General features: G+C 44.7%; 1 protein-coding gene across 1 annotated transcript in view; it reads left to right on the top strand.

The window, feature by feature from the left end:
- RAB11FIP4 (RAB11 family interacting protein 4) overlaps window positions 1-25,556 on the top strand; it is a 93,675-nt gene extending 68,119 nt beyond the window's left edge. Inside the window, exons 4-15 of the mRNA XM_065647865.1 lie at window positions 13,914-14,137; window positions 17,064-17,255; window positions 18,377-18,511; window positions 20,014-20,049; window positions 20,974-21,073; window positions 21,483-21,586; window positions 22,139-22,279; window positions 22,799-22,880; window positions 23,131-23,268; window positions 23,780-23,938; window positions 24,294-24,437; window positions 25,053-25,556. Coding sequence (XP_065503937.1) covers window positions 13,914-14,137; window positions 17,064-17,255; window positions 18,377-18,511; window positions 20,014-20,049; window positions 20,974-21,073; window positions 21,483-21,586; window positions 22,139-22,279; window positions 22,799-22,880; window positions 23,131-23,268; window positions 23,780-23,938; window positions 24,294-24,437; window positions 25,053-25,169 — 1,572 coding nt within the window. The 3' untranslated portion in view covers window positions 25,170-25,556. The remainder of the gene's footprint in view (window positions 1-13,913; window positions 14,138-17,063; window positions 17,256-18,376; window positions 18,512-20,013; window positions 20,050-20,973; window positions 21,074-21,482; window positions 21,587-22,138; window positions 22,280-22,798; window positions 22,881-23,130; window positions 23,269-23,779; window positions 23,939-24,293; window positions 24,438-25,052) is intronic.
- Window positions 25,557-26,690: the final 1,134 nt, after the last annotated feature.

Below are 26,690 nucleotides of genomic sequence, written 5' to 3'. Positions count from 1 at the left end.
CTGCGCGAAATAGCCACCAACAATAATCAGACAGAGCATGATTAAAGGCTCTTAAAGCATGATTGGAGTTGCCAGTTTTCATGAGATAATTAAGATGCGGGTTTGGTATATACATTCTGGTGATCTCATTATCTTCATTATTAATTAGTCTCTGTTCTTCACATTTCAGCTCCAGTTTCTTGTCATTAGAGTGACTAGCCTGTGAGCAATGCGTTGGGCAGGTTCAGAGGAAGGATTCTGCCTCTGGAACAGCAGAGGAGGTGCCAGCCTTTGTTCGGAATTGCTCCAGAAGAAATTGCAGTGCTTTGTACCAGATCAGCAGGTTGCTCTGCCATAAACCCTTTCAACAATGTACCCTACCCAGCCTTTCCTGGCCAGGAGCCTCTGGTTTCAGCAGCCACTCTGGCTGCTACTGGGAGCCAGCAGAGTTTGTCATTTAGACACTCAGCTATGTATTTAGCAATCTTCCTCTAAGTACTCAAATATGAATATTTTGCACAAATTTCCTCTGGCATGCTTCTGCAAGCACCTTTTTCAGAATGCTTAGCACTATTTATCTGTGGGATCTGGCAGTACCAAGCATCCTTTTGCCAGTGTAGCCATCTCTTTTCTGTGGTAATGGGGATGAAAGTCTCCTCTCAATTAACAGAAAGGTAGTTGTCACTCTCCTAACCTCAAACCCTGGACAGGACTCAGAGTACATGTACTTTGCAATACCACTGTGTACAAGTTGGCATTTGGCAGATGTGATTTAGGAAGAATCAAGGTTAATTAAGATGGAAACTGAGTGTGAGGGAATGCCCTGCTGTTTTCAAGGACCAGTTTTTATGGAACTGGAGGAGCACTTCTGCAATTGTATGGCTTTCCTTTGAAAATCGGAAAATCCGCTGTTGATGGAGCCAGAAAATACCATGCTCGTGAGAGTCTCAGTGTGCAGATCCCATTCATACAAACTAAGCATGAAGCCTGGAGCATATTTCAGTGTCTGTGCCCATCTGAGCTATTACTAACCTGCACAGATTCCTCAGCTGCCTGAAACCATGACAAGGGAACAGGCCTCCAGTCTCAGATGGGAAAGACGTCTCATGCGACATCTCCTCCAGTGGCGCTGACTCATTGGAGTCGCAGCTGCCAGTCCTGCCAGGCGGACGCTGCTGTCCCGGGCGTTTCACGCAGACGTGCAGCCCTTGCTCCTCACCCTCGCTGCTCCGAGGCACGAAGCGCTCGAAGGTCTGTGTCACTCCAGATACAGTTCTCATTCCTCCAAGAGAAGGCAGTGACGGCCACCTGCCCTCTCTTGGCCATGACAGCAAGCCCTGCTTTGGCCTTTGTAGGAAACAAAGTCCTATTAAACAGAAAATTATCACTTTACCGTGAAATATGTAAAAAATAAGGTTTTCGTCTCAATTGAAATCAAAGTCAGCCTGTAACAATCTCCACTAAATCAGGCTTAGCTTTAACGAAGTGAGAAATGGACCTGTATTATAGTTATGGTTATTACTTAATAAAGTTTTTATATAGTCATTCCTTAATAAGAAGAGATTGTTTAAAACCTGCACATTTTCTAGGACCTTTACTGAGGAACGTTTTTATCAATGAGACATTTATGCCTTCTCAATTATTACTGTGTACTAAATGGCAAAGCCCTGGGTAGCACACTGAGGAATACATTCAGCAGCTCTACTAAACAGGGGTACTTACGTTCTTAACATCTCTATTATAATACTAGTTTTAACTGTTGCTGCTTTATCTGTTAAACATTTATTTTACAATTTGTTCATCACAAGCTACTGAAAATAAGCTGTGTTGGCTTAATCATTCTGTAAGTATCGAGAACCATTTCACAATGTGCTGTGATGCTGCCTGATCAGTGGAGCAATACAAACACTTCTGACTTGCATCTTTCAGGAAACCATTAAAAATATACCGTGCAAGTAATTACGTTATCATTGTTATTTATTCTGCAATGAACATACAACAACAGTTGATGTACAACTATCTCTTTCAAAATGAATACCGAAAGGAAAAGCAGATTTTAGAAGTGTCCTACTTAATAAGCGGCGAAGTTGTCTGTCCCCAGATCTGTCTTGTAAAAATTCCTTTCCTGTTAATTTAGATTAATGAATAGGAGGAGGTCTGGGCAGTGGTTTTGATCCCTCTTACACCATTCATCATCAGCTTCTGCTCAGCTTCCCCGGAGAGCTCGTGAACACAAAGGCTGTGGGGTCCGGCTGCCAGCGCGGGGAGTCCCGGCTGTGCTGGGGACCTGCCCTGCTCAGGGACCTCCTAGACACGGGGGCACGGCCGTGTGTGGTGGCTGAAGGGGCACTTCGCTTTCATCTGCTGCTGTTACACTTTATTACACTAAAGCTACGGCATCCCTGACCCTTCCAATGCTTCTCTGTTCAGCAGAGAGGGAATTCTTTTCATTTTCTTCAGATGAACTGGGTAAAGGGTCAAGTTCAGTGAATTGCTTTAAGCTTTGCATAGAATAATTGAGACTAATGAATTTCTTTTTCTCTTCTTTTGCTTTTTGAACAGCAATATTTTACACTTAGACGTTGCTGGCTGCGATGCGAATGAAAGCAGGCTCAGGGACACGCGACGTTAAGCTGATAGATGGGTCTGAGTAAAGCGTGAGCCAGTGGGCTTGCACTGCCCGCTTTGGTCTGTTTTCTTATAATTTCCTTATCCTCTGCTCCACATTACTCCTGGGCCTCTCTCCTCTGTGGAAAACGCCCTGTCTTTGGATGCAGGAAAGTCTAAAAGATTTGAGGGTAGAAGTATCAAATACTTAAATGATCTTTCAATCAGCATCTCTGTAACTCCGAATATGAGCGCTGTCACTGAAGTGTGGCACCTACAGCTTTGCGTAACTGTTTTGAAATACCTGAAGTTAACTTTAAAAACAGGGTTTGGAATATGACCAGATCCAATGGCAGGGTGACGACTGGGGATTCTCCCCTTTTCCAAATCTTCCAGTGCCGTTTCGGTTGGGAGGGAGGTGCTGGTCCGGTGGCCGAATCCTGCAGGACGGTGTTTGTTTCTGTGTGCCACACTCCGGTGAAAACTGTGGCAGTGGGTAAGGGCAGAGTTTGACTTCTGGACAGGAGTTTTGCTGAAAGTGTTTGTTTGAATACCACCCTCTGGCTCTGAGTCTTCTGCAAAGCCACAGAAACTGATTTTATTTCTTTAAATTTTTTCTTTATTAGCACAGACAGCACAGTAAATGCAATTCTTATGAGGTGTTGCAAGAAAGGAAGTCACACAATGTCTAAGAAATTAAGTGAATTTAAAATAACAAAGTTAGTGTGAGTATTCTCAGCCCCTTTGTTTTGCTTTTCTTTATCTTGTAAGGGATTAAAATCAATAACAAAACAGGCATCACTTCCTAACGGGTCATTTTGAGCAAAACTGAAGAATTATGCCCAAAACCACCAGCGGGGCCGGGGAAACATCACTCAGAGAACTGCAGAAGAACAAGTTTCTCACAGGAGGAACCAAATCGAACAACAAACCCTCAACCCCCGCGTGTGACGGGGACTTTGCGCCCACGCCCGCCCACCCGTGCGGCCAGATGTCGTCACTGTGACGTCACGGACATCCCCCCCGTCGGTGCCGAACCCGGGACCCCCCGCGTCGCTTAGCAACGGCGGGGCGGGCCGGGCCGCGCGCGCCGCCAACTGTTGCCCGCCGAGCGCGAACGCGCCTCCGCCCGCCTCCCGTGCGGGGCGGGGACCGGGACCGCGACCGCGACCGCGCGTGGGGGCGGCACCGGCCTCCGGCGCCGGGCCAGGTACGGGCAGCTCGGAGGAGGAGGAGGCGGGAGGCAGCCGGTGCCTTCGCGCGGGGTGAGGCCGGGGTCTGCGGCGGGGTCGGGGGTTTCCACGCCGCAGCCGCGGGGCGGGCGCCGGGCTCGGTTCCTGTGGGGAGCCCGCCCCGGAGCTGCGGCGGGAGGACGGGGGATCGGCGGGGCCGCACCTGCTCCGCGCCGCAGGTGTGGCGGTGCCCGGTGGGTGTTTGCAGCTGTGCGGGTTACGGAATTCCAGCGGGTTTGGTGTGCGCAGGGTCGCGGGGGTGGGAAGAGCATCTCTGGGAGCTTTCTGCTGCGGTAGCTGCGTTTTCGTGGTCACACGGAGCATTTTGAAATCCAGGAAATAACGTGAGTCTAGTGAAACCGTGCTGGGTGGTTGGGTTGGTTTTTTTTTTTCTGTCTTGTTTGCTCAGGGAGGGGTTTTTCGCTCGAGTCATGTAGACTGGAAGGTTGGGCTCGCTGTGGAAGCAGGTCCTGGAGAGCTCTGGCAATACTCCTACATGGGGAAAATGCAAAAGCCTGTGTGGCTGTGTCTTGGCAGCCGTACGTGGTGAAATAGGGGTGGTGGGGAATGAGGAGGGGGTCTTTCTGTGTAGCTGAGCCTTGTGCAACGCCGGAGTCTGTCACCTGGAGATGCCTGGGTATCAGGGCTTTACATCTTTAAAAGGGGAAGAAGAGAAAACAGTACTTGTTAAGGGTAAACGCAAGCAAGGGGCTTGTCCTGTAATTATTTTCTGTGGCACTGATGATGTGTTTGGGCTGCCATTACTTATTGTTGAATGTTTTTAATACCCAACTGTGGTTCTGAATGAATTTGCTGGCTCCGAGATGCTGGTGACATAGCCAGGAAAAAATGATTTGCGGTTAGTATGTGGCTGTCACGACAGTCTGTTCTCTGACTACAGATGTGGGATGTAGCCGTGATGTGGGACCTGCAGCCCATGGAGTGGTCCTGCCCCTGATGGGCTTAAATGAGTAGAGTTGGGCCTGTGCTGTATGTGGTTGGCAGCATAAGAAAGCAGTTCCCAGCACAGATCTTGTTCTGAAGCTTTCAGCCCTGGGAGTGTAGATGTTAATGGTTCTGGGTCTGGAGGTGTTTGCCAATGAAATGGCAGAAGTGACCTGTGGCAGCAGTCCCAGGGCAAGCAAACGCCATCCTAGTGCTGTGCCGTGCTGGTGCTGATTTCTGGGGGGCAGTTTAATGTTGCTGCTTTGGTAGGAGCAATAAATCTTCTGGAATAGGCTCCCTGAACATGGACTTTGTGGTACCTGCATTCGAGCTCTTGTACTACTATTATTTGTGATTCTTTCAGTCCCCTTTAATATGGTACAATAGCTGCTCCAGTTAAAAATAGTCTTGCCAATCGGATGGGGTGTGGAGTGTGGGGTTGCTCCCCAGTGATGGGACTGGGTTGTCCTTCCCTCGTGGTTTCTTGATTCTCAGTAAGAAGTGTGAATTTGTTGGTCATGTGAGAGATTTTCTGCCTGTGGCCCTTCTGATTTCAGGGAGGGGGAAACAGGACGGTGTCACCACCAGATATGTGCGGTAGTGTGGAATATTATACACACAACTGGGTAAAGGAGACTCTGGAATTTCTAGTGGCTGTTTGGCAGCGTCTGCCCAAATTGAGAGGAGTGTGAGCTGTTCATGTTGTTAGATGCTGTAGCCTTCAGGCAGTTTAAAAAGTTCTTTTAATAGGCTTCTTTTAAGTTTATTATTTGAAGAATTAGTGCAAACAGCAGCAAATCTCCCAGGAGCCACCTGACGTGCAGATGTTTCTCAGCTGTGGTCGCCTTGTCGGGGCTGTTACCACCAGAGGGGCTGGGGGACCTCAGCCATGTGCAAAGGCTGCAAAACAAAACACTTCCCATGCCAGTATAGCAAGCAGAATGGACCGGTTTTGCTTCAGTTATTGATTAACCAGTCCTGCTACATGTGTTGAGCACAGCTTGATCTGAACTCTTCCAGTCTTTGGAATACAGTGTCCCTGTGAAATATTTTGAACAGCTATAAAACTAATCGTGGGTTGCTGCTGTTATAAATTCTTTGTGTTTGGTCCCTATCTGTTTTGTCTATGCAGGTTCAAGGTTGGAAACATCTCCTGCATATGCATAGCTGTAAACTCTAAAATAAGCCATGTTTTGTATTTTACCATATAAGTGAAAAAACAGCTTGTTGACTGTGCCAGAGTTTATGATCACTGGGTTCTTAATTTGTGTTTGTCATGTGTTGAGTGCTGTGAAGTGCTTGGCAGCCCTTCTACAATTAAGCGCGTTCTTTTCACTCTAAGAAAATAAAAGAGCAGGTATGTGAGAGCCCTTCTTTAAAAATAAATAAAATGCCTTTTATAAATAGATGGGGAAACTGAAAACTTTTAAAAATCAGTGCTTGTAAACTTTGCTGGATAAAGGCTGCAATTCCAGTTATTCCTGCAGCAAAAATGCCTTAACTTGTGGTTTGCCCAGCTGAAGAGCAGCCAAAGTCCTGGAAATCCTTCCTCCTCGTAATCAAGAGCTCTTCAGAGCTACATCAGTATTTCTTAAACATGAAGTAAATTATTTTTTAGGCTTGTCTGTATTCAGACTGACCAATGAGCTCTGGGAAGTGTTTCTGTATAAACTAGAGCGAAGCCACATCCTTAATGGTTTCCCTTTGCCTGCCAACATAAACTGCTCATCATCAAGCATGGCTGGATTTCTTACTGTGCTGGGGAAACTCGAGATGTTTCTCTACCTCTTGGGGTCTGAAATTGCTCCCATTCCCCAGTCATTCCTCCCCTCTGGAGACTGCCATGTAATCTAACCCGACTGGGTGGGAGGACAGAAATACAATTTGTGAGGCAAAAATTGTATTTTTGTTTGTTTTTTTTAATTTTCTTTAAATGTTTTTATTTCCTTTTGTTTGCTGGAGGCTGGGCTTCCAATAGTATAGAAAAGAAATGCAAATATTATAGTTTCCAAATTCTTTGGGGGAAGGGATTTTGACCAGGGCTCTTGTAAATAATTAGCTTGGACACAGGCAGAATTGTTCCGGCGTGGGACAGATTCTTCCTGTTCTTCTCACTGTTTGTGTCTCCTGGTTCTTCTTGGAGGAGCCTGGTGTACCCTCCTCGCCCAGCCATGGTCCGGAGCAGCACCAAGTCTGCTCCAGGAGACCTACACCCATGTGCCTGCAGCACCCGCGGGCAAGTGTGATGCAAGTTTTTTGCTATTTACCAAGTACCCGACTGCGTAACCTTGAGGCTTATTAAGGAAAACAAACTGAGCTCAGCTGTCTCCTGGTCAGCAAACTCCAGTTGCAAAGAGCATCCCGTAACTTGCAGACTCGGTTAATTAAGGAACTGAACTGAGAAGCAAGTGCTGGACTATGCTTTAGGCTTAAAATAAAGACATTTACTTGCAAGCATCCTCCAGCTCTCTTTGACAGGAGTATGGGTGTTCGCTTGTAGTATTGCTTCAAAATAATGTAATTTGAGCTGAACTCTCACCCTGGGTCTTAAGGCTGGTCTATACTGGGGTGGCTTTGGAGCGCCTTTAACTGTGAACTGCAGCTCTGCATTTCTTCTGCACGAGGAACATTGTGACATCTGGCCAGTGGTTGGCCGTACGGTGCCCAGGGCACAGCGATCTTCATCGTTTTGTCACCAACTCTCCATTCCAACATAATGGTAAAAGCCACTGCTGGTGATATACCAGTGCTGCCTCCACTGGCCTTCTTGCCCAAAGGGGCAAGTTTGACAGGGCAGTCCCAGGAAACCATCTATGGTGAGAATTTGACATTTTCTGTCCTCCCTCTCTGTGACTGCTGTTCTGACTTTAAAAATAGAAGGAGATTGTCTCATCTCAAGGCAAAGACTTCTCAAGAGGGTTAATTATGTCACACTTATTATCTGCTCTGCAGATCTTTTTAGGCAAATATCATGAATCATTTTTTATTTTAGCTGTGTACGAGCTTTTCAAACCCAAGGGCTGCAGCAGCCCCGTGCGTGCTGCAGAGGCGACGCTGAGCTGATCGCGGCTCGTGTCACCATCCAGCTGCCTGAGCTGGGTGCGCTGCCCTGGAAGGGCCACGGTCCCGCTCTGCAGAATCCGGCAGCTTGCACAATCAAAAAGATTTCACGCTAGAAATGTTACCAGGCTTTTTCAGATAATATGGTCTCATTCCTGCTCTTGCTGGAGTGGGCACCTTTGGAGTTTGAGTGAGGCTGGTGACATCCTCATGGCGCGCCAGCATGGCGCCACTTCACACCTCTTTTCTGAGGTGTGTGAAAGAGAATGGAAACTGTCTTGCAGCTCAGAGCTGAGAGTGCCCTGATCAGTGTTGGAACAAGGTGCCAAACGATCCCATGGGTTTTATTCTGAACTCTATGGCTGATGTGCTGGCCCTGTCCACACTGAAGGTGAGGGGAATGTACTCTTGTTCCTGACGCTGCAGACTAGGATCTATTTTTCTTTGCAAAGGGATGCTCCCTGCTTTGAGCCTTCAGTGATGGCTGATGAGCGTATGGTAGCCCAGGAGCGGGAAGCGGCCCAGGGACCAATGGAACACAATTTCAAAATAACGGGAAAGAGCTATTTTTTTTCTTTTTTTTTTTTTTTAACTTTCTTTGGAGGATCAAATCGGCAGTCTGCTAAATTCTTTTAATGTTAAAACTTTCAGAGCATAAGCAATGACCTGTGAAAAGGAGCGCTTGGATCTAGACCCTGTGCGTGATGAGGTCTGGCATGTCTATTATGGCCAATTAAAGTGACAGGTAGAGGAGTGTAAACACTGACTCCTGCCGCTCGGGCTGCCCGCCGCCTCTCCTCTGCCTTGGAAAAGGCCGGTCGGTTTGAACTGCCAACCCAGAGCACAAAGCAGCCTTTCAAAACCTCTGTGCCCTCTGCTCGTGTGCTTCAGTGTGAACAGCCCAGAAGCTGGAGCTTGGGCTTTCAGTCAAAACCTGTTGTCCTTGAATTGCAGGATTGTCTGAGATACAGATGTTATCTCACAAGGAGCAGAGGCTGGCGGTGCTCGGCAGCACAGGCACAGCTTGCTGTTCTCTGGGGACTCCACCAGCTTCCCAGGATTTGGATCTTGGGAATGAACTTGCCCATAGAAGTCTCTTCCGATACCCATAGCAGCATTGCGTGAAGCTTTGACTTAAACTGAGCTTCAAATATTAGATCCGAGTAACTAAACATTAAATAAACTTAACTTGTGGCCCTAAAATAGCTTCTTATTTGAACAGTTTAGTAAAATAACTATGCTCTGCACACTTGAACTCTGAGAGATTTTAAACTCCCAGCTATGTGGGGAGTCTTGGTGTTCTTCCATGTGGCAGCAGGAAGGAGATGGGAGCAGTTTTGATGATTTCTTCCCATCAACCTGCCTGCAAGCTGTGTCGCTGCCCACGGCAGCCCCTGCGCTGCCTTGTGCTCGGCCGTGTGGGTGAGAGCCGCAGTCACTCCACTTCCTCATGGACACAGATGCAGAAGTGCGGTCTGTCTCGCTGCTTCTGCATTTTCCTCTTACGCAATTTCTCCTGTTTCCAGTCAGATCAAAGGGTAGATCATCGTCTCCCCACCTCTGCCTTGACAACTGAAAGGGAAAGAAAATACACTGAGGGAGAATCTGTGCTTTAAAAAAAGGTCATAGCCCAGCTGGTGTAAATATGTAAATGTTTGTAGAAGAGTGATGTGTTTCTAAAATGCATTGGTGAGAAATGCTTCACACACTTCTTTCTTACCCAGTAATTAAGACAATATGTACCTTCAATGCAGTGACTGCCTAAATCCAGATGAGAGTCTGGATTTTCTCTGTGATGGATGTGCAACAGTAAGGAACATTTCAGCTGAGGCTGCCAGGTCTGGCACACCTCCACGTGGCACCTCTTCCCTTCCAGTTGTGATGAGGTGACTTTTGCTGGGAAGAAACTGGCTGGGGAGGATGCAAGGACTCAGACTTGCATCTGTCCCCCAGCTGGCACATTCAGCTTGTTGGGTGGGTGCAGGGTGGGGACACGATCCTGGTGAGGGAGCTGCCGTGGCTGACGTGCACGTGGCATTTCTTGTTTCTGGTCGCGTGTGATGGTTCCAGCTCTTGCTAATCCAGTTGCCCAGGGGTGGGAGACTTGGATCCTCTTTTCTTTCCTGTCTCTTCTGGAATACTAGGAGGCTGTCTAAATGTCAGGGGTGCTGGTGATTTGGCTGTGATGGGAGCGAATTTTAACTGGGCTTGCTCTTCATCATGAATGTATTGATGTGCGCGTGTCGTGTAGCCTGTCAGCCAAGTTGCTAGCTTTCAGCTGCTTTATGTACATATTTTAGGCATTGCTTCCAACCTGGGAAAGCCCAGGTCACTCACTGCAGGGCAAGGCAGAGCTGTATTCCCATACCCACCAAGAGCCGATGCCGCTTTCCTGCCCCACAAGGATCAGAAGGAATCCATGGGAATCGCTGTCTCCTGGCTCCTGCTCCTGTTTGGGGTGGCCGTGCAAAGGCAGCCTCTGCTTACTCATCTGGCTTCAATGCAGCCGCACAATTGCCTCTTTCGAGGAAGGAATTCATTAGTTGCTGTGAAGTGGCCTTGCATCTTTGGGCAGCAGGTGCTTCTATAGAGCAAACTGTTGCTGAATATTCAACAGTTGCTATACAAGCGTCTGGCAGACTGCCTGTGAAGCACTTGGAGTTATCTTGAGCATCCGATTAGATAAAGTGCAGAGTACTTACTGCTTTAAAGCTACCCACAGCTATGTTGTGCTGGTGGTATGGTTTTTTTGTTGTGTTGTTTTTTTTTTTTTTAATACATGAATCTTCCAAGATCATAAGCATCAACTTCATCTCTTTTCACTCAGCCAACAAAGAAGGGAACTGCCTAGCAGAACGAGAAACACAGTGATTCATATTCAGGTTATCAGAAATTCATTCTCTTACTGGTTTTGGCTAACGACATGTACACTGAAAACAAATGACTCAGGATAGAATTGTCTTCTAATGTTTAATGTACTGTTTAAACTCAAGTTAGCTCATTTGAGGCTACATGAATAACACTTGTTCTTGCCAGCCTCTAATTTGGTACATAAAGTCCTGTAGATACCTAAACTATGAAGGAATAATTAGAGGGGTTAAGCTATGCATTCAGCCTTTTCTTTTTCTTTTGTCTTTTTTTTTTTTTTAGGAGTTTAATTTCCTTAGGTGTGGTCTGTAGGCAGCTTGTGCTAGATGTCATCACTGAAAGTATGAGAAAGGGTGAGCACTGAGCAATTGCATCTTCAAATATCTTATGGCTGTAGTCAGTAAGGTGTGGGTGCCTATATATTGTCATTGCCTCCAAAAGCTCATTTATTGTATTCTTTTTTTTTCGTGGGGCTTAGAAGCGGAATTTCAGGAGCAGAGTAATTAGACTTCAACAAAGAATAGAGGTACTGACCAGCATGGGTACGTGCAGCCTGTGCTGTAGCTGTAGACGAGCACTCTAACAGAAGTAAATATGTGAAGGTTGGGTTGCCATAAAGTGACAGGAATGAAAAGGGAGCCCTTAGCCTTTGTGGATGACACTGCACATATAATTGCTGATGGACTTTTTTAAAAGAGCATCTAGGCTGCTATTATTAGAAAAAGCAAAGGTGTGGTGTTACCTACAGGGAACCAGAAGGGAGTTTTGCATGATCTACTTGACCTTTACTTTCTTGTGTTAATTTGTTTAATACCAGTGAGATTTTCCTACTGTAAAAACTTGCTTAAGCAGAGAGAGACTTCTCCAAGAGCTCTGAAAAAGTCGTGCTAATTGGGAGGCAGGGCTGGGCAAGAGCTGTTTCTTCCTTCCCTACCTTGATTTGCAAACTCCTACTTGAGGGATCCACCGTGTGCTCTGGGCCCCTCTCCTTCCCTCTTGGATCAGACTTTTACCAGCTGGTGCAATTCCATAACAGCAATCGGGGCTTTATTGCATTAAACTTAAGAGAAACGGGAGCTCCGTGCCCGCGGGACTTAGCGTGCAGGAGCAAACTTTGTGGAAATGTTAGATAAACAAACACTCCTGGATACTTCTGAAACATCTTAATTGCTCTTAACAATCTTTATTTTTTCAGCACCTACTAAAAAGATCTTACTGCTTGTGCTGCCTATTTGTAGATCCCAAGGTACTCTGCAAAGAACAAGAGTGTCGTTACACCTGCTTGTGTATGAGGGTGCAAGGTGCAGGTCGAAAGATGTGGGGAAGAACCTGGGGCTGTAGCGGGGCCAGACCCGACTCCACGACCCGTGTCTGCCCTGCCAGACCCTGTGGCCGAGGGCTGCGGCCGTGGAAAGGTGCTGCGCCTCAGAGCTAGAAATCTGATTGCATGAGGCAACGTGGCTTCAATCAATATTACATGGCAGAGACCAAGAATAAATCTTTTTGGACATCTCTTGGAGTGGTACCTAGGGAAAGTTTCAGGCTTAAGGCTGACACAGAAAAGTGGAAGACAGCATATACACATGTGGTTATTATTGTGTAGTGCTGAAGTGTCTTACTGATGTTACTTGTGTTTATGGAAAACCTGTTGAAAGCTCAGCTAGAAAAGCATCCAGGTATCTGCTGTATGTACCTAGAGATTCGACCGCCGCAGGTAAAGCTGTCCTTTTGAATGCTTGGGTGTTCATTAGTTAACTTAAGTTTGAGCTGGTGGGGTTGTTTTGAATTTCTTAGATCTCCGTGTGCCAGGATTTTTCACAGTCTCGTAAACTGGTATTTCAGGAAAAAATGGAAGGCAAGACCTGCATTTCTAGTAGCAGTTTTTGCAAATCTTAAAAAGCTTTAGCTTCTGTCTGACTCTGCCCATGTTGAGGTGAAAAAGGCACTGAGAAAAATCAGTGTCATTGTCGTAGAACGTGATTAGTTCTGCAAACGGAGGTTCAAACCTCTGTGGCTGTAGCCCAGGAGTGTCCAGGGGCTCCGGGGGTGACTGGAAACCGTGGCGCTGCAGGTGATGCCGCTGTAACTGCGTCCCGGTGAACGTGCTGCTCTGGTGCCAGTGCCCTGGGATTCCTGGGGAGGGAGCGGGGTGGGTGCAGTTGGGCTAATATGAGGTGTATCCATGAATGAAATGCTTCATTACTTACGCCAGTAAACTAAACGTTAAATTTGTGGTTGTCCTAACCTGTTGGCAATAATTCAATGGTAAAACCACCGGTGGAGCTTGCAGGTGAGCTTTGGACTGGAGCTCTGAGTCAGAGCATTTGCAGGACTCCCTCTGGAGTCACAAATTATTTGTGTCACGCTGGATGGGAATTGTCAAAGCAGTTTTGTGTTGCTGCGTATCAAACAAAGGACAGAGTAAAATCTTCAGCTCTATTTTTTTTTTTTTTAATTAAGAATTTTTATGTGTCCCTCAGGGACAAGCAAATAGAAAACAGCTTGTCTTGGCTGTTGTGAGCGTTCATGGGGCAAGAAGGGGAGGGAAGGGATGAACAGCAAGAGCAAAGTGTTGTAGTAATGAGAATGATGTCTTATTCTAATTGATACTTAATCAAGACATGGTTCCAGGAGGCAAGAACAGATGGCTTTGGGGTTTTTTTTCTGCTCTCTTACATGTTTGTTTGTCACCAAGACTTACCATAAATGTTTTAACACTTGCCAGCTCCTTTTTCACCTTACAGATTTTTGCCCGTCCTCAAAGACAGAGTAAGCTGTTAGACTTATCGGCTTGCTTTTTTTTAATTGATAATATTAATGTATGAAGTCACTGAGATTTGGTCCTGTGACTATGTTCTTACAAAGAGTGCTTCCTAACTAAAAAAAAACGTTGAGAATATTTATTACTCCCAGTGCATTTTGATAGTAAATTAGGGCAAAATTGACTGTGTTCTATTATCTGGGTGTTGTGTCCCTCTCTCCTATAGAAGAGAGACACCAAGCCAGAAACAGTGTCTGAGCCCTTCTGGAAGGTGCAGGCTGCCCCAGGGGTTTGCAGGAACTGCCCTTTGTAAAGCAGGCCAGGCTTTTTTTTTTTTATGGCTTTTATTCAGTATCACTTTTGCTTACTAGGGCATCCAGATTGTGGGGTTTGCTTCTCCTGTGTCCTCTTAGCTGCTTTGAAGGGTGATCTGAATTGCCTCCCAATTCTTCTTTTGCCAGGGTGGTGAAATCCAGGACTGTGCCTACTTGGATAGCGAAAGCACCTACAGCGAGTTAGAGCTCTTTCCTGATGAAGACGCGATGACTCTGGCACAGCAAGAGATTCACCATGAGTCTGACATGGACAGTGCTATTGAGAGCGCCCAGAGCTCGGAGGCCTCCGACGTGTGTCGGATCGAGGACAAGGACGGTGTGCTGGGTGGCCTGTTTCTGCCTGGTGACAAGTGAGTGGTGGTTTTGCCCTGTGGCAGCCCCGTTTTGAGGCATATGCAAAAGGGATGGGGAGGAAGGAGTCTTTATTTGACTCATCCCTACTGTGTGAGGCTGGGGATGCCTGAAGGATTTAGAAACTTAATATCCATTTACAATATAAAGGAAATGGGTGTCCAGGTCCTCTTAAGTGGCTTAGACAGTCTCAGCCCTTGCTCCTTCTGGCACGTTCTGTGAGCACTCATGGGACTTGTGTGTTGCGTGTTGAAGTGGAGGTGTCAGGTCTCTCCGGAATGGATCACTTCGTTAGCATCCCCCAAAACTTAGCATCTTCTGTGTTCTCGTGACCCTTACTTGCTGTAATTAAAACAAATACTTCCTGCAAAGCAGTGCAATGTGGGGAATGCTGCTTTAGTCTTTTGTACATCTAGTTGTCTGAAGATGTGGGCTATGCAGATTTGCTTTGTAACTCCCATGTACCAACTTAATTCTATGTGTTTCTAATTTTCCATAACCTCTAGTGTGCAACAGTAAGTTGTGTTTAACACAGGGTGTCCTGGCATGTGCGTGTCTAACCATAGTTTGCTGTTAACACAAGAGTGTCTCTGTAATCCTAACTGGACCCTTCCCAGGTGTGTACATGGAGTGTTGGTAAAAGCTGACTGGGGCAAAGGGACCCATTTTGATTTAATTGTGCTTTGAACCAAGTTAATGCAGTACCACAGGACAGAGCTCAGCTGAGCTTCCTTTGTAAGCCTCTGCCCTGTCTTCCCTATGCTAGGCTTGTCATCTTGATTTGTGTCTCTCGAGCTCCTTTCCTTGCCGAGGCAGTCGTCCTCCTCTCTCTGTGTTTCCTCAAGATGCTGCTTGTGCAGCCTCATTCCCACCCTCCTGAGTTTCTCAGCTAACTGAGATCTGACCTTCTCCTGTTTGCTCCAGCAATCCCAGAGACTTTATCAAGATAATTCCAGTTTTCACCAGCTCTTTATCAAACTTATCTCCTTGCCTTGCGATTCCCAGTTCTTCAGTTCTCACAGTGACTTGTATCCATACTAGACAGTTTCCGGCCTGCAGCTGGTGGTGAATTCAGGATCTACCCTGAGCACAGACTATTTCAACCCAAGCAGTTTACAGTTTGGCAGCTGAGGACTGCTCATTTACCTCCATCCCTGGTGGAAGTGCTATAAGGAGCTGCTTCTCAAACAGACTTGGTGTAACGACACTGAGATGAAAACAGTAGTTGCAGTTACACTGATCATAATCACCTGAAAACTTATTAATACACAGTACGTCTGTGGCACAGCAGTTCTTTATGAATAGATGTTAGTGGGATGTGGTTTGCTTCTCACTAACCCATCGCCCAGCCAGGAGCCTCATTAGGTAAGTTTGATCTATTTCTAGTGTGAGTATTCCAATCTTCCTGATCTTCATCCTTTAATAGTGTGCCAGGCTTGACTTGCCCTAATTTCTGTTAATGTGAATTAGATAAGTGAATTGCAGGTTATAAATGGATCTCAACAAAACAGGAGAAACAAAAGAGCATACATCTGAAACACTGGCAGGCTTCCTCTTCTGCTAATTGCTTTTGGAGGGAAGAGATATGCAAATAATGCTGCTTGCACCATCCACCAAAGGAGCACCATTGCATCTCTTGTGTGCAGCTCATAAGTGTAGGATTACAGGAAGAGGAATCTCCTTGTCTCTGACAGAGCAGGGCACTGTTAAGAGACTCAAAAGAAAGCTAGAAGGTAATATTGTTGAGCTGCTGGAGAATGACATCAACTGGGAGCTGCTGTCCCATGGCTCAGCTAGTGGAGTCGAAGACAAAAGCACTGTGTGCTGAAGCAAAGGGAGCAATAATGGAATCAGTGCTCTGTCTGTATTGCAGAGGCGCTGGATTCTGCTTTGTAGTGGGAACAGTAATGTGTCACACAACTCCAGGGCTCAACATGTAGAGCATGTGCTTCAGGCCTCAGATGTGCATTTTCTGTAGGGAGAAATTTGTTTATAAGAACTTCTATGTGAATTTACTGGCTCATCTGTTTGAATGCCTTACTGAGGTGGGAGCTGAGCAAACCTGTGTAAAATAACCTGCCTCTGCAAGCCAGCGCACTGCGTGACTGCAGGGCGATCTGGGCTCTGGGCAGGACAATCGCTGTGCACCGTCTGCAGCAAACTTGCTCCGTTGTATGAGGTGTGATGTGCTCAAAACTGCTCTGCCAGTTCCTTTCCTCTGATGCCTGGCTTTGCTGATCTGTTTACCTGTATGCCCTCTCTCTCTGAGGTCACAGGGTCCTGCCATTCCCTACCTGTTTGGCACTATCTCAGGTACTTCTCTGGTATTAAAGCGGCCGTTTCTTGTGGTCTGTATCTCCTCTGGAAGACACATTTTGTCACAATGGAAGGAAGGGCAGGAACACAGCCTTTGTTAGGTCTGGCATGTGGTGAACTGAAGTTTGTTTCTGGCCACACCAGAGAGGGTGGTTGGAGCTCACGGGGTGTGGGAGAAGGTTTTTGGGGATTACTGGGAAACTGTGGAATACAGCAACAGCCTCTGTCTTGTACACGTTCCTCTCGCTGTCCCATGCATTTTGGAGTTGTCTGCGCAGTTCCTACATTCAGAGCAGGTCTCATAAGCAGCAGTCTTCACCACCACATAGAAATGATGACTGAGGATTGTCAAGGTGTGCTCTTTAAAGTGAAACGGCTTGTGTTGATCGACAGGTCAACACAGATAGCTTGTCCACAGATTCTCCTGCTCCTGTCTTTCAAGGCACCATGTCAAATGTGCATCAGATGTGTTTAGTACTCCAGTTTTTTAGGACAAAGTAAGTGGGTTACAACTTCAAATGAGGGTACAAGCTGTAAAGCTGGAAGATTCCATGTGAGGTGAGACACTATCAAGGTCGGCCTTCGAGACATTTTGACCTCTTGTTTCAGGTCAAGTCCTCACAACCCTTCTGCAGCATCCGACCTCTCAACTTATTCCACCACGTCTCTGATCAGTAATGAAGAACAGTTTGAAGACTACGGTGAAGGAGATGATGTGGATTTTAGTCCCAGTAGCCCATGCCCTGATGACGAGACCAGAAACAACGCCTACTCTGACCTTGGCTCATCTGTATCTTCCAGGTTGCTCCTTATTAACAGACAGTTTTTCAGTTTTGTTTTTCTTTGAGCATGGATGACCATACCAGAGTTTACACTGGTTACATAGACTCACCTTAAAGCAAAATGTTATCAGTTTATTTTCTGCCCTGCAATTGACAGACTGCATTTAATAGTAAGAGCTATAGCAAATATGTTGTTTCTGATAACGTCTTTTTCTAACTGAGTCAGTTGATGATTTTAAAATCCTTCCCCAAGCAAGGGAATGGATGAGCAGGGTTGGGGAAGAGCTGAGCATGAAGATGCTCTGGGATTTGTCTGCTTGGATCAATAGCACATGAAGGTCTCGTGCTTCGTTGCTAACGCAGGACAAGCTCAGCATGTCTCTCTGTTCTGCATGCAGCCCCACATGCCACCCTCTGTTTCAGGCACTTCTGTCATGCATGCGGAGCCAGCACCCCTCTCACTGCCCCTTCCCCATGATGGCTTGTGTCCTTCACCCCCTATTTATTTGGGTTTACGCGACCCTTTCCATTTCCATTTCTGGGGCTCTGTGCACTTCATGCCATGGTTGCTCTCTTTTATTTGAGTTTATTTTCTCTTTATCATGCCAAGAGCTACTGTTACCTCCTCTTTAGACCTATATCCGCTTCTCCTTTCCTCCTCATCCTAGGGTTCCTTCTGTCCCACCAACTGAGGTGGTTCGTGTGGCTACTTCTTACCAGACCACTCTGTTTTTCATCTTCCTATGTTTTTCTTGGAGAAAAGACTCTTCAGGTTGCATGCCAGGCTCTAGTGGGAAGATGGGCGAGATGAGAAGGGGACATTGCTGAGGTGGAACATACTAATGTAGCTGCTTTTGCTACATGCATCGCATGGACTGTGTATATCTTGTGCTATTCTTCCAGTCACCCAAACTGATTCTTTCCACTGACATCCACAACATGTCCTCCATAAAGCCTCAACCCAGACAGGTAGACTTGCCCTAAGACAAGCATTCTCCATCATCACCTCGAAGTTAGATGAGCTGCAGTTAGAGGTGGTTCCCCAAGTTCCTCATCTGTAATTCTGACACACAGTCAAGAGGAAAAACTGTTGTGAGTTGGTTACTATAGCTAGTAACATCTTTCCTTTCCTGCAAACAGTGCTGGCCAAACACCCCGAAAAATGAGGCATGTTTATAACAGCGAGTTACTGGATGTTTACTGCTCGCAGTGCTGCAAAAAGATAAATCTACTCAACGGTTTGGAAGCCAGGCTGAAAAACTTGAAAGGAAACAGGTAAGCAGCCTATTGCAGTGCTTTTAGCAGTGCCCCCTTGGAATGGGACTGGCTAGTGGCAGGACAAGAGGAAGAAAGAGCCCTCTCCTTCCCTGTGTCCCATTCTGTCTTACACATGCATCGTTCTTATAAAACAGTAAGAAATTCAGACCTTGACATCTAGCCTGAACCAAAATGTGGTTCTTCATTAGCTAATAAGTATTTTTCTGACTTAAGGTGCAGATGGCATTAATAAACTAAAATATTTTACCAAATGAGCTGTTTGATTGCAGAGGAAGAGTGGTATTTCCAGGAATTTTTCCCAGGAATTGGGGTCTGCTGTGCTGCTTAGTGCGGGTCTCCAGTTAGCTACAGGTGGGAAGGAGGGATCTGGCAGATCCTTAGCTAATGCATATAATTTTACATACAGAATCACAGGATTACTTTGGCTGGAAAAAGCCTTTAAGATCATCAAGTCCAACCTCTCCTGTGCACTGTTGGTCAGCAGAGGTACCTCATTCCTCTGGGATCTTTTTTGTCCTAAAGGAAACTTGGAAAAATGATAAATCCTGTGGCAGAAGTGACTTTTGCGGTTCTTTACAATTTCAGCTTTTTCCTTACATTTCTATCTCTGCCCTTCCATCCATTTCTAAACTGTGCTGAGCACTTGGAAAGAATCCAGTCCTTGCAACAATCAGCTAGGATTTTTGGAGGAAATTTTTTGGTGGGTTTCTAGCTCCCTCTAGAAACTGAATGTAGATCCTGCCTGTGTAATCCTTGGCACAGAGCGCTCTGCACGGCTTCTTCTCTTGATGACACGATAGTGTAGTACTTGACATGAACAGTGTTCCTGCCCTAGCAAGGAGACCGCTAACACCTAGACCGTGACCCACTAGCTCTTTGGTGATTTTATGGGTGAGGCTGTATAGATCTAGCTGAAAGAGAGTGATGCCCCAACAAAGAGCCGTGTGTCAGTGTGCACACAGAGATGCAATGTCCTCTTGACGAGAGATGCAGCTGGATATGTTGATTTAGGTCTAGTGCTGTTGTCTGGTCCTTCATTTAGATAATGCTAGTCCCTGGCTGCAATAGGGAACTGCAAAAATGGAAAGCATCTTAGTTCCTGTGCTGAACTGGGGAGCGTTATGGGGAAGGATAAACTAACTGTTTATAAAATTATCTAAAAACTGGGCATCCAGAAGAAATGTCCTTCATTAACTCAGTGTCCCTTTGTGGTGTTTCTAATGTTAGTTTCGTTCCGATTTACACTGACAAATCTCTGCTAAATATAACAGTATTCACAAATTGACTTATTAATTATCACATTAATTTATGGCTCCACTCATCTTCACATTGTGGTAACTGCAGCTTGTGATTAAGTTGTCTAAGAATATTGTTCTTTCATTAAAAAAGTCAATATTATGTTTCATTGTGCAATTCAGCTGGAGTTTAAACTAAGACTGAATCCAACACTGATCAAATAAGTGTTTAATTCCTATATTGTTCCTTCTGTATCCATGTAGCCCTAACAGGAAAATATCAAGCACAGCTTTTGGAAGGTAAGAATCTTCAACTTCTAATTAATATCTGTGGAATCAGCTATAACAATTCCAGAAGTGGGGGTGGGAGGAGAGAGGAGAAATAAGTTTAGGGAAACAAAAATGTGCTGAGACAAGTTTGCAGAGGAAGGGGCCTGTATTTGGGTAAGGGTGTTACAGAATGTAGAAGCCACTGCTGGTGTTGGAGCAGAGCCTTGAACTGGAAGCAGCTCTGTTAAGAACACCGTTACCTCCTTGTCTGCCAACTTTATCCCTTTGTACTGCTATTCCATCAGTCCAGTTATTGCATCTTTCACCCTCGTAATGTGGGGCTTTTTGCTGTTGTTGCCAAAATGCGAAGGAAAGCAAGAGCATTCCTTTAAAAAGAGCAAACAGAATTTGGGATCTTCCTTTGGCCAAATGAACCAGCCCTGGTCTGGGGAGGACTATAAGTTGCAAGAATATTTTAAATAATCTCCAGTGTTATGGATTCTGGCTCTATTCTGGGACTGCTTGAGATTCCTTTTTTTTTTTCTGTTCTTTAAATAAGTTCTTACTGTGTAAAATTTTCTAGATAACCTGTACCAACCAGTGCGCAGTGGTGACCTTATTTTTAATTTCTTTTAAGGCAAATATAACTCAGTACATAGTGTGAATAAGGCTAAGCGGTTTTTAAACTATGTTAATGCTGGTGGCAGAGCCTATAAAAACCAGCAAATAACTCACACCCTAGAGCTAATGTAATTGATTGTGCTCAGTACAACTTCATTTAGCTACCAGTGTCTTACAAGATGCTTGTGCTTAAATAGTTATAATTGTCAATGAAGTGATTGCACAGATTTTAGCACCAGATATTCGAAGTGCAAAGCCAGGCTATAAGACAGTACCCAGACTCTTTTTCCTCGCTCCTTATCAGGAAATATAATTATCCTTCTGATCTTTCAGACAACTGTTCCACAACAGTAACTTCAGCAGCAGCAATGGCAGCACAGAAGACCTGTTCAGAGACAGTATAGACTCCTGTGATAATGATATAACTGAAAAGGTGAGAAGCTTTGTGCATTGCGATTAATGTACCCAACAAAATCCTGCTGGAGACGTGTCAATTGGCAAAGTGCTCTTGCTCACAGTTACCAGCAGTCTGAAGTAGCTCATTCAAAATGTCCTTGATAATCCATTAATATTATGACTTTGGTTCACAAAAATGCAAGAATTGTGCAAGTACAGATCTAGGTGTTGTATTAGTACTTTTTTACTGTGTATTTGCACTGGTCACCTTCAAGGAAGATGCAGGGACTGGGGAACACAGAATTTCAGAGCTTAATTTCACTGCTGGCTTTGCAGGGACTCATGCCCCTGTAAAAAGGGTAGCACAGCTAAATGCCAATTAGGAACAGTAAGGGCGTGTATGAAGACAGAGTGAAACTTTTAATCTTTTCCGCTTCCCCTTCCAGGTAACGTACCTAGAAAAAAAGGTGACAGAACTGGAGAATGACAGCCTGACAAATGGTGACCTGAAGAGCAAACTGAAACAAGAGAACACGCAGCTAGTTCACAGGTAATAAAGCACCGAGCCAGTTGTCTTTATCATGTCAGAGCAGAGCTAGAACAAAGTTGTAGAGAAGGAATATCTCTACCTATAAAATATGACCAAGTCTTCTGATTTAATGCTGACAGACAAAATAAGATAAGGCTTCATCTGAGAAACCCAAGTGGAACAGGGCTGCCTTGCTGAACTGTCAGCGAGCAGAGGCCTTCCAAGCAAGTTTCTTAGTACAGAGAAGTTACTGACTTGCACAGAGCAAGCTCTCCTGTTATAAGAGAGGCTACCACTAGAGTTTTTCTTGCATGTGGCAAGAGCAAAAGGCTGGATCATAGTCCCAACTTCTTGAAACTGAGAATGAAAGAATAATAGATGAACTGATACTACGTAATTCTATACTGTTTGGAAGATTAAATACCAAGAGAGATACTGGGAGAGGTTGAATGCCAAGAGAGATGGTGAAGTAGAATGAAATGAGTGGGGAGGAGAGAGGCAGTGAAGTTGCACACATTTTTTTTTTTTAAGCACTTGTGAAGCTGTTACTGAAATGAGATCTGGTTTCCTTAGAGTTCATGAGCTAGAAGAACTATTGAAAGACCAGGAGACATCAGCAGAACAGACCCTGGAAGAAGAGATAAAGAGACATCGAGAAGCATATAGCAAGTATGAAAAAGAGAAAGGCACTGAAATTGAACTACTAAATACAAGGTAACAAACATCTTGGTGCTTTCCTCATTTTCACTTTGCATGTAAATGTAGACTGTTCACAACCAAATGGTGCACAGATGGTTACAGGTTAGTAGTTCTGTCAAGGAGCTGTGCAGTTGCATATCTAATGCCCCAAAGCTTGGAGGATGCTTTACATTAATGCTTTAATCCGTGTGGCCCATGTAGACCACTTAGCTGGATATTTGGCATGGATACAAGGAGGGAATTGTGACCAGCTATAGCAAACACTTGCGTCTGCGTTTGTTTCTTCCTACTTAATTGTTTTTAGATACCTGTTGTTAGGAGCATAAGAATCTGAGGGTCAGTGTAGCATTTTTTTGGTCCTAAACCAAACAAAAAGCACCCAATAGCTCATGATAAAAAATGCTAAGATTAGAAATACTTTCTTGTTTGCCGTTTCTATCAAGTGCAAATGAAATGGCTTTTTAAGAGCATGCTGGTTTTTACATCTGCATTCTTGAAGAGGCATTTGCTTTAAGATTTTTGTTGTTGACACAGGGTTCAGCAACTGGAAGAAGAAAATGATGAGCTGAAAAGCACTGTCACACGACTGAAATCACAAACAGAGAGATTAGATGAGGTAACGAAACCCCTGGGTGCTTGAGCAATTTAACAGCTGTTTGATTTGTGTAAGAGCAAACTTGCGTAGTGATTGGGCCAGCTTCTTTATCTTGCCTTCCCTACACAAGAATATTGTTGGAATTGGAACATCGGTCACCTTTAGTGGCAGGAATGCTCCAAGACACATCAGTTTATGACTAGTTGTGTTGTAAAACTGAAGGTGGTTCATGCACTTGCAAGCTAGCTATGAAGTTTCCTGTTTATTCTAGGAAAAGCAACGCATGTCAGATAGGCTGGAAGACACTAGTCTGCGACTGAAGGACGAGATGGATTTGTACAAGAGAATGATGGACAAGCTGCGGCAGAACAGGCTGGAATTTAACAAGGAGAGGGAAGCCACACAGGAGGTAGGTGTGAACTGGGATGTAAGACCAGGCAGTCACCTCTCATCTGCATGGAAGCCCACCTGACACAGAATGGACAGACAGGATGAACACTGAAAACACAACATCCAGGGCATGTATTGCTGGATTGTGTTTCTACAGGAGAGGTACCCATAGTGCAATGAATGCTGCAAGAATACTGAGTAAATGGCAATCCCTGATCCAAGGGGTTTACAGCTCTTTGAGAACTCGCAGCCGTGAATGTGTGCCCTGATGTTTCCTCTACTATGTTTGCAAGGGGAATTATGCCTCTTAGACATGAAGCTTAGAGTTCAGAGCCGCTTCTAGCTCTGAAGCAGTCTGAGTGGCCTGTGCTTCCACAGGAGAGCAAGTGCCTGTATTGTAGGACTGTCTGGCCTCAACCAGGCTCCCGGAGCACTGGTGTCAGAACACGGAGGTGCAGCACAGAGACAGCTACTGCCGGGGGCTGGTTGTGCAGGGACTGGAGAGACACGGCCTGTTTGTGTGCCCACAGCTCATTGAAGACTTGCGGAAGGAACTGGAGCACTTGCAGCTGTACAAGCTGGAATGCGAACGTCCTGGACGTGGGAGAAGTTCTTCCTCCAGCGTGAGTGAATTCAACGCCAAAACCAGAGAGATGGAAATGGAGCATGAAATAAAACGGCTGAAGCAGGTGAGGGGGGAAGGGCCTCTCGATCCATGTGAAAGGTACAGGGCTGCTTTGGAAAATGCCGATAGCTGCAGCCCCCCAGCACGCTGCCTTTAGATGTTATCTCCCCCTTCTCATACAAGCACAAGACCCACATTGTGTCTGTCTAGGACTTCTTTGCACAGGTGATGTAAATTGTGCACATGGGAAACACCTGTGATTCAGGGAGGGAGGACTTGTCACTGGTGGTAACAGTTGCTGTTAGCTTGCAGCCTTATCGTATGTCATCCAAGCTACCTGTGATTTTTAAAAATTAGTTGATTTTTAATAAAACCTTGTAGGAAGAATTTAAAAGCAATGTCTTTTCATCCTTAAATAGGAGAATCAGAAACTTCGTGACCAAAATGATGATCTCAATGGACAGATCCTAAGTCTTAGTCTTTATGAAGCTAAAAATCTCTTTGCAACACAAACAAAAGCCCAGTCTCTGGCTGCTGAAATTGATTCTGCATCAAGAGATGAGGTAATATGCTTTTTTAATCAAGTGCTACGTCCAAAAATATGCATTTTTCAATGTAATTAACTGTCAAGGTTGAACTATCTGAAGCTGACAAATGAACAACAGAAATATCTGCTTTGCTAAGAGTTCAAGAGTGTTGGAAGACTGCTTTAAACCTAACCTAAACCTAAGTGGTTTTGGATGCTGCTTTTAGTGCTTTTTGAATGCTCTTCCATTTGCCTCTCAAAAAATGGGAATTATCAGAATCTCAGTGAACTGGTTTACAATGGATTTATTTTAATGTTTTCGATCTTACAGGACATTGTGATATGATGACGTTAATTTCGTACAGAAATTACCATACCTAGTTAATGAAATTTTTACTTTCTGTTCTAGATTTAGTTCTAAGTTACTTCAGTAACAACCTCTCAGATCTAAATTTGAGCTATATATTCCCTGTAGCAGAGCTGAATTCTTGGAGAAAGTATTAATAGAGATACAGGGAGGAGCTAGAATACCCATCACAAAAGAGAACTGGTGATCCTGAGCAGGCTCTAGTCTCTCACTTGTCTGAATTTCATGCTATTATGTGAACTAGTGAGAATATTTCAAGAGTAACTTTGAAATGATATGTTTCAGCTCATGGAAGCCCTTAAAGAACAGGAAGAGATAAATTACAGATTGCGACAGTATATGGACAAGATCATTTTGGCAATCCTAGACCACAACCCCTCTATCTTGGAAATAAAGAATTGAAGAGAATGTGATAAGGAAAAGCAGCAACTGCCTGATTTCTCTGCACATGCCACTGGATCTAAACAACACTCTGATACTGTAAATTAGTCTATAAATATATATATATACACTCTGTGTGAGCGTGGGTGCGCGGGTGTGTTTATATGATGTTTGGTACACTGTTATTTGTCATTGAATTGGCTTGGTTAGACTTTTTCCATGCACTTTCAATACCTGTGATAAGATGGATACTGTATATTAATGTAATAACAATATAACTGGATCATGCTGTTTTAGATACTGGACAATATGACTCTACCTCTAGTCGTAAAGGTAAAAAAGACAATGGAAGCATATGGATACAGCCCTAAGGTTAGGAGCAAGAATTGTTCTTTCGTTCTTCCAGGAATTTGGGTACCACAAACCAATTAACATACCCAGGTTCAGTTCCTGACTGGTGCTGACTGTGTAATTTCCTATTTGATTTAGTTTTAGTACTTAAACCACACATAGGATAAAAAAAAAAAAAAAAAAAAAAAAAAACACAACACAACAAACACCTGTGCGGAAAAGGAAAGACACAAAGTGTAAGGAAAGAAGAGGAAGATATTGCAGAATTGTTGCTATTTGTGAAAAATCACCATCCACTTGTTTGCCACTGTCAGCACAAAGTGCTTTTTATGTGGGATCACTTTGAAACCTGCTTTGGGGTGCTCTGAGCCAGCCTGCTGTTTAGCGTGTGCGTGCATGTGTGTTTTTATTATGCTGGATCCCTGTAGCATTGAGGCTAAGAAACTCCTCAAATCTGTTCCCCTATTTTCAGGGGTTTATTATGGGCCGTGGAGATGAATTCTGGGACGCTGCCCTTTCATCCGTAATTTTAAAGATTTCACTGAAGGAACATATTCCAGTTCTTAAAAAAAAAAAAAAAAAAATAAAAAAAAAAAAAGCATGAAATAGCCTACTAAAGGGGGAGGAGGAGCAGCCCTTAAATTATGTGTTGACCCCAGACAGGCTGCACTCCTTTGAGATCGATGTTTTGTGGACAAGCTATGGAGAAGACTGGCTGGGGATGTGGAGTGACTTTTACCTATGGGGCACTAAAACAAAAAAAGTCTTGCAGAAATTGCCAATCCAGACCTAGTGCACGCATGCATATCTAAAGCTCTGAATAGGAAACATCCTGATTTAGATGAGCAGTTGTGCAGGTGCTTAACTTTAAATGTGTACTGTGACTGCTCATAGAAGTCAGTGGGACAGAACATAAGCTTAAAGTTGAGTGTGTGCTTAAATGCTGCCTTAAATCAGGATGGACTTCAATGGGTGCCTGTGTCCTCCTGAGCTGGATCTGTGTACCTTTTTAATTTAAAATGTAGCTTATAATAAGGAGCTGATGGAATTGGATAGTTGAGTGCTAAAAAAAAAAATATGCCATGCACTTTTTTTAAAGTAAAAATGTAACACTTCTGATTCACACCAACCGGCACAGAAAAATAGGCCCAAGTATCTGGCTTTCCCCAATGCATACAGATGTTTCCTCTA

This window comes from Caloenas nicobarica, chromosome 18, assembly GCF_036013445.1.
Source record: "Caloenas nicobarica isolate bCalNic1 chromosome 18, bCalNic1.hap1, whole genome shotgun sequence".
NCBI lineage: Eukaryota > Metazoa > Chordata > Aves > Columbiformes > Columbidae > Caloenas > Caloenas nicobarica.
This window is presented reverse-complemented; position numbering and strand designations above follow the sequence as displayed.